Genomic DNA, 10,714 nt, shown 5'->3' on the forward strand with positions numbered 1-10,714 from the left:
CGCCAATAGCGCCATAGCGAGCAAAATTGGCAAAAATTAGCGTGGGATCTCCCCATATGCTAGCACCGAAATAGTGCGCTATTTTTTCTTGAAAATGACCGAGTAAAGAATTAACCTTCTGCTTTTATTGTGTGGAAATTTCTTCGAACAAATTAGAAGATATGAAAAGAATATATGAATGAAAACTAACATTTGTCAGCATAACTTGAACCCTTTGTCAGTACTGAAACCTACAAATGGGGAAATATATTACCTACATTTATATTTCCCCATAATATATATTTCTCATTGGAAATATTCATATTATTTTCTATAAACTCGATCAAAATTTATAAAGTTTGACTTAGAACAAAGCTAATATGCATAGTAGATAAAAAGAGTGGGTAGGGAAAATGTTGGAAATGAATGTTATATAAGAGGTTGGTAGTACGTAAATGCGTCTATGAAGATAATTGCTATTGTGCGCCAAAAATTGTCATACTAAAGGACCGTGCCGGCATGCCTGACAAGCCTCGGAAGTATGTCACTAGTGTACTCATACATTGACATATATATTTGCACTGTTAAGCCAAAAAAAAATCTTCCAACAATATTTCCAAATTATTGATGTTCCATCATCCACACATTCTTGACATATATTGTTTCTATAGTCATGTTCTATATTCGCAATGTGGTGTGATTGATGAGTGTATTTTACATAGATATTTTCCTAAAGTTTAATCTTTATATTTCTAAGGCTTTTCTTCGAAATATAGTTCAAGTTTCCCAATAAATGCACAAATCACATTGTTTTGGCAAGTTGTTGCGGGTTTGATGATAAAAGGGGGAAATCAGCAAAAAATGAAGATCTACACAAAAATGAAGATTTCCATATATGGTAGTGCGCCAAGAGCCAATCCAGCTCATAAGCGAAGCATCAGTATGATGCGCATGGTCAAACTTAAGCAAATTTGACTTAAACCAAAGTGAATACTTTAATTAGTTTGAAACTTAGAAACTATGCATAGAAGTACATGAATCAGCACCTAGCTAGGCCATTAAGTCCTGCGGTAGGCTAGTAGCATAAGTATTACTAGCACTTAAGTCGTATTGATGTGATTTGCAAGATGAGCCCAATAAACAAAAAAAAAGAATACTTATCTAAGCTTTCTTTAAAAAAAATAAGTAGAGTATTTAGTTGCCAAACCTAAATTCAATGGCCGAACTAGCATGGAATTACGCATAGAGCTACGCTAGCTTGTGTGATGCACTCTAGTGATTGTATGTTTTGTAAAAATTGCAAAGGCTATTGTTGCTAGGCCTAAGCTTATCGCTCCCTAATAAATTGCATGCATACACTAGGTAGTCTAGTAAGCTATTAGAGCAACTTCCAAAATAGAGATGTAGGAGAAGTGGCGGGCTGGCAACTGCGGGTCTATGGGTTACGAATGATGTACCTTCTTTTGGACTTTCTCTTCAATTTTCCCCTGCGCTGACGAGTTCTCAGTCGTTGCTTCACCCCCCCCCCCCCCCCCCCCCCCCCCCAGCACATCCCTCCTCTTCTCTGGCTGACATGCCACACTTGGAGAGCTGTGGGCCATGCCGCCAGTCGACGGTGGTACACTCTAGAAAGACCACGAACTGGACCTCCCTGTGTGACCAAGGGCTCAGTGCCTTGGAGGGGAATCGGACAGAGATGAAAACCTCTAGCCGAGCACGATTAATGTGGTGACGAGTTGCAATGCCGATGTATGTGTCCCATGAAAAAAAGATGAGATCATAAATTTTTGTGTGTCTCTCACCGTCAAATGGACTCGAGATGACCGAAAAATATAGTCACAGTTTTAGCAAGTCTGAATGTGGTAGTGCACTCCAAAGCCTCTTAAAGTTATAAACGGGCCTCTAAAATTATTATACGGCTGCGCTCGGAGTTGGATAGAGTTACGTGTACTACTCCTTGTTCGTATCCGTGTACTCATGTGATCCAGAGAGTAGAGTGAATGGGTGTTTGCTTTCAGCGCACGTGTGTGCTCGTGATCCTCCTAGCAGCGCTGTCATTCATTCACTCCACTTCATCCATCTCACGCATGTAGCCGAATGGATCATGGATATATGCAACCATCTACTGTGTGCGTATCTACTCATCATCACATTCACACAGACAAAAACTAAATCATGGATATACAGAATCAAAGTGTATATACATGTATGCATCCTATAGGTAGGTTGTCCATCCATCAATCATGTACTCATCAACTAGTAATAGTCATCACTTATACAATGATAAAGACGGTCATACGATTCTTTGATGCGCTGATCGATATGCATACCAGAATGCCTTAATTGCATTGCATGTGTCTATCGATCTGCTAGTATCATTCTCGCTAGTATATGGTATCAACTTTTATACAGATCGATCGGTTTCGACAACTCGACATCGTACTAGTTGATTCAGATTAGCTACAAGTTAACAAGTCAAGTAGAATATCGATCATGGATCTATAGACAATGATGGATCAATCAATTGAGTAGTAGCAGTACATGGATTCATGGGAGGAGAAATAATATCTACACACAATTAAGCTATGGCACTTCTTTATATGATTAAGAAGATGAGGTCCTGAGTTAACTAAGATATATTCAGCATGGTCAAGGGGGTATAATGAGTGGTGTGACTGTGTGAGATGTGGACACAATGTAAAGAGCAGCCCATTGGAATGTAAAGAGCAGCTCAGTATAGGACTTTAAAAAAAATGGCAGCGCATGTTGACTTACATGAATTGTCACACGATATATATGCATCCAAGTGACCCGACCGGTGGCCTGGATTAGATGCAGCCACACGAACGAACCAAATGGAACCACACTTGCCGGCTGATCTCACCACTATTCTTTCCTTGCTCATACATACAGGGTACAAGTTGAATGGCAGAGGCATAAAATTCATTCTTGGATGTTTTCTTTTCATAGTCTTTTAGAACAGTAGAGATGATACCCCGCGCGTTGCTGCGGGAATTTGGTGCAATTATTTAAGTGAGAATTGGGTATATGAAGGGAATATGGTGCAATTATTTAAGTGAGAATTGGGTGTATGGAACATCAGTATATGTGGACTCAAAGTAAAATACAACTTTATTGCATTTGATTATTCTAAGTTGTCGAATATTTCTTGATACGAGTAACATGCATAGTCCATGATGATATGGGTGTTTTCCTTCGCATGATGGCATGGCAATTTGGTATAGGTGCATGCCCAGAGAATTGAAATTAGTGGAAATTGAATATGAATAACATGCATAGTGCATGCTAATCTAAGTGTTCTCTCATGCATGTGACATGATGAGGTGACATAGTTGCATGTTGAGAGAATTAGAGTTAGCGGGGATCAAATATTTCGGTATGTAGGATATGTCTCAAATGAGATAAGAACATAGGCTGAATCGAGCAATTCAGGCCCATCTGTCTTCTTAATGTTAGTTTCAAAAAAATTACCAAGGTCGGGTCGAATAGGCTCACACAGATTGCGCATGCTGTGGTGCAGCCTACTCAAACTGCTTTCATGCCGGACAGGAACATCCTTGAAGGGATTGTGGTCCTTCATGAAACGCTCCATGAGATTCACACGAAAAAACTTGATGGAGTTGTTTTCAAGGTGGATTTCGAGAAAGCGTACGATAAGGTCAAGTGGCTTTTCCTTCAACAGGCCTTACGCATGAAGGGTTTTGATGAAGCTTGGCGAAGCCAAGTAGAATCTTTCACGCAAAAAGGGAGTGTTGGAATTAAAGTGAATGACGACATAGGTCATTATTTCCAGACACACAAGGGCCTGAGACAAGGTGATCTAATGTCTCCAATTTTGTTCAACATCGTAGTTGATATGTTGGCAATCTTGATAGGTAGGGCAAAGGAGGCTGGTCAGGTGGGTGGCTTGGTGCCTCATCTAGTAGATGGTGGCGTGTCCATCCCGTAGTACGCTGATGATACAATCATCTTTATGGAGCACGACTTGGCAAAAGCGAGAAATATGAAGCTGGTGTTATGCTTATTTGAACTGTTGACCGGTTTGAAGATTAACTTCCACGTACCTAGGGGCTTATAAGCAATTGTTTGGATGTGAATTGGGAGCATTACCTTTCACGTACCTAGGTATACCCATTCACCATCGTAAGCTGACAAACAGAGAATGGAAGTGTATCGAGGATCGGTTTGAGAAGAAACTGAGTTGCTGGAAGGGCAAACTTATGTCATATGGAGGCCGATTGATTCTTATTAATTCGGTGCTCATGAGTATGCCTATGTTTCTCTTATCTTTCTTTGAAGTCCCAGTTGGGGTTAGGAAAAGGCTGGACTTTTATCGATCTCAATTCTTCTGGCTGAGTGATGAGCTAAAGAGAAAGTACCGACTCGCCAAATAGGAATCATCTGTCGACCAAAGGACCAGGGGGGCCTTGGTATTGAAAATATTGAAGTCAAGAACAAATGCCTTCTCAATAAATGGTTGTATAAGTTATCAGTTGAGACTGAGGCAATTTGGGCGCAGATTGTTCGAACAAGTATTTGCATTCTAAGACTTTGTTGCAGGCGACAGTGAGACCGACTGACTCGCTGTTTTGGAAGGGGCTTATGAGAGTCAAAGCTTCTTTCTTTAATAGAACAAAGTTCATTGTTGGCAATGGTAACAACACTCGCTTCTGGGAGGATACTTGGCTTGGTGAAACGCCGTTGGCGCTTCAGTATCCGTCTCTGTATCGTATTGTTCAGCGACGTGATGCTCTCGTTGCAACGATTATGCAGTCCATTTCTCTTAATATTCAGTTTAGGAGGGTGCTTATTGGTGACCGGTGGGAAGCTTGGCTTCATCTGATGAGTAGACTAGTGGAGGTTCAGCTAGCTCATCAGCCCGATCAGTTGTGTTGGAAGCTAACTAGGTCTGGAGAATTCATAGTTAAGTCGATGTATATCGATGTCATTAACTCTAGTGTTATTCCTAGATCCAAACATGTTTGTAAAGTCAAGGTTCCTTTGAAACTTAAAGTGTTTATGTGGTTTGTACATAAACAAGTCATTTTAACAAAGGATAATTTGGTTAAGCGCAACTGGACAGGATCTACTAAGTGTAGTTTCTGTGATCGGGACGAAACCATCAAGCACCAATTCTTTGATTGCCCGTTGGCGAGAGTTTTATGGCACATGGTGCAAATTGCCTTTAACATTACTCCTCCGAATTCGGCCAGTTCATTATTTGGAACGTGGCTTGTTGGGATACAGTCCGAAACAGCTAGACACATTCGCGTAGGAGTATGTGCGTTGTTATGGGCAATTTGGAACTGCATAAATGATTTGGCTTTTAATAGAACAACAACTATTCATTTTTTGCAGGTTTTATTTCGAGCTACTGCGTTGATCCGTATGTGGTCCTTACTCACTCCGACGGAGGCCAGGGAGCGTTTGGTTACTGTATCTGTCCGCTGGGAGATGGTAGCGCGGGATATCTTCAACCGGTTTGGATGACGGTCATGTAATAGGATAGGCGATTAGTTTACCTATCTTTATTATGCCAGCCAGTTGTGGCTTTTCGGCCTTTTGTTTTTGGCGTTGTGACTCTTTGTGAGCTAGCCATTTATTTATTTTCAGACTTCAAGACTTTGTTGAACATCCTTTTTTTCTATAAAGGTGGTTGTATGCATTGTTCTGCTGCACAGGCCGGGGAGTCCCCCTTTTCGAAAAAAATGTGAGAACGAAAACATTTCGATTCATCCACTGGATTCCATCCATAATTATAGATTTTTGGCTGACCAATTTTATTTTTCTTTATGCGGGCCAAATGTAGGCTGATTAAGGACATAAAATACAAGATTAATATTTTTTTAGTACATCGTTACATTTTTCAATACACATTTAACATTTTCTAAATACAAGATTAATTTTTTTTAATACTTGGTCAACTTTTTTATATACACGTCTAACATTTAAAAAAAGCTTGATTAACACTTTTCAAATACTTTTTAAACATTTTTTCAAATGCTTGATTAAAAAAATTAAATACATGATCAACTATTTCCACACACATTCTATATTTTTTATACATTTTACATATACAAGGTCAAAAATATTATAAATATTTAACATTTTTCAAACACTACATAATGTATGTTTTTGTAATGTATATGTTTAGAATATTTCAAAGTGTAAACAAAAGTAAAAAATGAAATTCCAAAAATGAAAGAAAATGTGAAAACAACAGGAAAAAAACAAGGCAGTTGTCTCCCCCGCACTGGGCCGGCCCATACACCCGCACGAGTCAGAAGCTTCTCTCGCGTGATGCGAGGACCCAAGCATTAAAAAGATTGTTTCTCAAAAAAAGGGCATCAAAAAGATATATCTCAGGCCGGATCCGAGGCCCACTTTTCTATCCAACCATAAGCAAAGGAAAATGATCACCCACGCCGGGTCCAACAGGTTGTGACATTTTTTCCTCTGTATTTTATGTTTCCTTTTTTCCATCCTTTTCATTCTTCCCTTTTACAATTTTTTACTTTTAATCTTTTTATTTCTTTTTTTCTTTATGAGAAAACACAAAACATTGTAAATTGCATAAACATATATTCTGGCATATATGAAAGATTTTGTATGAAAGTATTTGTAAATATATGGACTCTTTTGAAATACAAGAATACTTCTCTAGTGCATAGGAACGCTATTTTTACTACAAGCTGTACATTTTATTTCAAACATATAAGTATCAATATTAAGCACATCAATATTTACTTTACTCTATATTATATTTTCCCAATTATTAAAATTATTTATATTTACTAAATATATAATATTTTTTGATTTTTTAGAATAAAATGAAATAATATGTTGATGGGCCGCACCTGTGGTCGGACCATCTAGAGTCGTTTCAGGCTGGAGCTTGCTTATTGCATACTATAAGCGGCAAATAGGCTTTCCATAAGTAATAAGTTGCGGGTTCAAGTCCTAGAAATTGAAAGCAACATACTCATGTTTGAATACAAAAAGAATGCAGAGCAAACAAATAGACATTTAGTCATAAGATAGACTAGATGAAGTTCTGATATGATCATGTGGTACTGATACAATTAGAATACATGCATGCACTACAATAGATTTTTTTCCTTTTTATTTCATTTTTGCTGCTTTTCCTTTTGTTTCCCTATTTTATGTCTATTTGTTTACTTTCTTACTCTATTTGTGTTTTTAGTCTTATTTATTTTCTTAGTTATTTTTTATTCTATTTCCCTTTCTTTTGGGAAAAATACAAAATACATTTTAAAGGTGTATGAATTAAGAACATATATTTCTGATACTTTTGAAAAACTTCGTACGAACAATTTGTACCAAATTTATGATTCTTTTAAAATACATGAATATATTTTCTGCGTCCAGGAACTTTTTTTTACCATGAGATGATCCTTTTAGTTCTGCTCATAAATACTTACTAATTCTTTCTACTCTACATCATTTTTTTTCCAATTATTGAACTAATTCATAAGAATAATTTTAAGGTTATTGAATAAATAACCAATTTTTCAATTTTGTCTAATGATAAATAAAAATATATGTGTTGATGGGATATAGGAGCAATTGGCTCATCTAGAGTCATTTCCCGCGGTGCTTGCCTACTACATGCAGTAAGCCGCAAATAGGAGCTTCGTTAATAGCTGCAGAATTTATTTATTTTTAGACAATAGATGCAGAAATGAATCCCTAAGAATGTGGGTCCGAAAGTTTAACTTGTGAGTACACATACGGTGACTTCAAGGTCATGGGCTCATCCATCTATTGCCACTACTGTTGACACCAGATTTTGGCATTGTCAAAAACATAATTAAGAAAGTCTCAAATAGAAAAATGATCAAAATGAGAAAGTTCCGTATCATCAAAAGGAGAAACTTTGATATTTGGGCCATAGTCATCCGATCTCATCTTGTGTTCAATGTACTGAGATTTTGTATTTAGAACACTGTTCGGCTGATTACTCCCCCCAAGACGGCCTCATATAGAAAACTACACGAATTGTCTTCGTCTCGTCGAAACAATCGATTTTCATATAAACATCATCCTAATCCGAGGTCGTATGCAAAAGTTAGAGCCCGCACAACGCAACCCTGCAGTGAGAAAAATATGATGCCCGGGACCAGACACACATGTGAGTATGTCTGATGAGTTGCGTGAATAATTACCAGTTTTGCAGGAGAGATTTGGCCTCAAAATGGCCTCTGGTCAAAAATTGTTCAATATGAAAGTTGTTCGTCTCGTCGAAACAATCAAAATTGCTTTTGATCGCTTTTCCATCCGAGGTCGTTTACCACCTCGAAAAGGACCCACAAGGTGCAGCCAGTTTCAGACCAAACCGTTTTGAAAAGTTCGAACAAAACCATCCAAATTTGACTAGGTTTTTTGGACGTGAATCCAAGCCTTTTCCTTGCACGGGAAGTCCAGCCGTCTTTTATATACCTAAGGGGTGATGGCGTCCAAGCCACCGACGACTTCTTCAACGCTACCAGGCTAAAGGCCGCTCTGGCCAAGGCCTTGGTGACCTTCTACTCCTTGGCCGGCCGCATCGACGATGACGGTGATGGCCGGGCGGAGGTCAACTGCGGCAACCAAGGTGTGCTCTTTGTTGTTGCTCGATCGGAGGACCTCACCATTGCTGACTTTCACGGCCGACCATCGTCCAAGCTAAGGAGGCTCTTTGTTCCCCGCATGGAGCCGCCCAGCATCGTCTGCGGCGTCCAACTCACCTTCTTCAAGTGTGGCGGGGTGGCCATCGGACTGGCGGTGCATCACTTCGTCGTCGACGGAAGCAGCACGTCCCACTTCACCCGGACGTGGGCTGCCATTTCCAGGACTGGTGACATGTCCGCCGTGGAGGTGGAGGTGGAGCCCCCTTGCCACCATCGCTTCCTCCCCCTGCTCCCCGCCGGCAGTCCACCCCGATGCTCTCTCTGTGTTCTGCCCAATGGTGAAACTGTGCGAGCCGTCGGGGGTTCCTCTCAGGTCCGAGGCCTTCCTCGTCTCCAAGGACCAGCCCGAGGCTCTTAAGCAGGCATGCGGTGGCAGAGCCGTCAGCACCTTCTGTGCCCTGACCGCCCATATCTGGAAATGCGTGTCCACCACTCGGCCCATGCCGCCGGACGCCACCACACGCCTCACCTTCCCGGTCAGCATCCGTCGCAAATTGGCGCCGCCGCTCCCGACCGGCTACTTCGGTAACGCAGTCATACGCGTGGGAGTCACCAGCGAGGTGCGCGGCATCGTCTCGGAGGAGCTCACCTCCGTAGCCAGCCGAATCAAGGGAACCATCAGGCGGGTTGACGACGAGCTGGTCCGGTCGGCAATCGACTACTTCGAGCTGGCGGAGAGGGACAGCCGGCCGGCGCAGGGCAGCTTGCCGATGACTGAGCTGAGGGTGGTCAGCTGGCTTGGCATGCCCATCTACGACACGGACTTTGGATGGGGGAGGCCGGTGATGATGATGCGTGCCGAGTCTGAGCGCGGCGGCCGTGTCTACATGATGGACGGTGACGGGGACGGCGACGGCGGCAGCGTGCGCATCATCATGTGTCTCGAGGCAACAATTATCAAGGAATTCCACGACATGCTATATGCCAAGTTTAGCGACCTAATCCGGTCCTCACTGTGAGATGTAGTATGTCTAACTATATACAGTACGTCTCTCTCTCTGTGTCCACATGCACTCTCTCTTTTAGCCTAGCTTGCAATAATATAGCAGTGCCCCCTGCACATGCATGTACGAGCAACATTTCACGATAAGTTGAGGCACAATATGGCACTTTGCTCTAATTTTTTTGTCATTCAACGGAAATGGGCAAAATATAAAAAGTACAAGCATACAAACAAACATAACATAAAATATAAAAAGTACAAGCATGTACGAGCAACATTTCATGAAAACTTTCGCAATATACAAAAGTACCTTTTTTTCTTTCTTTGTTGCGCGTCAAAAGTAACAATAAAAATAAAGACTGTTTTTTCTTTCTTTGTTGTACGTCAAATGTAGCGCTTAAATAGGTAGCCGTTTTTTCCTAAAACAAAAGTAGAACCTCGAGCTTAAGGGAAGGAAGAGGGTCAGGCAAGCCAGTTATAAAAGCAACAGCCCAAGCCTACTGGCCTTAAAACTAGACAGTCGTAGTGTAGGGAGGAGCGTATTGGGCGCCTGGCCAGGGTGTGTTTGTGGTTTGTGCCCAAGGTTACCCCATCAAAGCATTGGCTAGCCAAAATTTTGGTTGATGTTTTGGTTGTCTATGATTTAGCCAACATTGGCAAGAAAAACGAACTAGAGTTGGCTAGAGTTCATTAGCATGCCAAAAAATTGTCAACCATCCAAACAATGACCAATCTTTGGGTCATGACCAAAATTTTGATAAGGTGCACTTTGACCACAATCCAAACACACCCTAAAAGCCGTCTGATTTTGGTCTAAATAGATGTATTCCGACCTAGAGGGGTGGAATGTGAGATTTGACAAGTTTTATCATTTTTTACCTAAATCTGGGCCGTTTTTAGGCAGATGCCAAGACTTGGCTGGCTCTTGTGCCTGAAACCTAGCTGAGTGCCTATATCAACTTTGTGGGCTTGGGTGGGCCTTGGCTTTCCGTCGAGCCTTGCCTCGTCTCTCGTCATGAGTGGCAGAGGACGGAAATATTTTAAGGTGGGGCGGACTCTAAAGTAGGAAAAATATACCACT

At 41.1% G+C, this 10,714-nt stretch overlaps 1 protein-coding gene across 1 annotated transcript; it reads left to right on the forward strand.

The window, feature by feature from the left end:
• Positions 1-8,215: 8,215 nt before the first annotated feature.
• On the forward strand, positions 8,216-9,649 carry LOC123114610 (putrescine hydroxycinnamoyltransferase 1-like). Its single transcript, XM_044536094.1, has 3 exons — positions 8,216-8,334; positions 8,466-8,786; positions 8,890-9,649. Exons 1-3 carry the CDS (start codon positions 8,216-8,218, stop codon positions 9,647-9,649), a joined length of 1,200 nt encoding a protein of 399 aa, XP_044392029.1.
• The last annotated feature ends 1,065 nt before the right edge of the window (positions 9,650-10,714 follow it).

Source organism: Triticum aestivum, chromosome 5B, assembly GCF_018294505.1.
Source record: "Triticum aestivum cultivar Chinese Spring chromosome 5B, IWGSC CS RefSeq v2.1, whole genome shotgun sequence".
Classification (NCBI taxonomy): Eukaryota; Viridiplantae; Streptophyta; class Magnoliopsida; order Poales; family Poaceae; genus Triticum; species Triticum aestivum.

What these genes read in the sequence shown, in the direction of transcription:
- LOC123114610 (XM_044536094.1), top strand. Translation starts at nt 8,216, where the DNA reads ATGGCCTCTGGTCAAAAATTGTTCAATATGAAAGTTGTTCGTCTCGTC. An exon ending in CCTCGAAAAGGACCCACAAG is followed by an intron (nt 8,335 to 8,465) that starts GTGCAGCCAGTT and finishes TATATACCTAAG; the next exon opens with GGGTGATGGCGTCCAAGCCA. An exon ending in GTGGCCATCGGACTGGCGGT is followed by an intron (nt 8,787 to 8,889) that starts GCATCACTTCGT and finishes GTGGAGGTGGAG; the next exon opens with CCCCCTTGCCACCATCGCTT.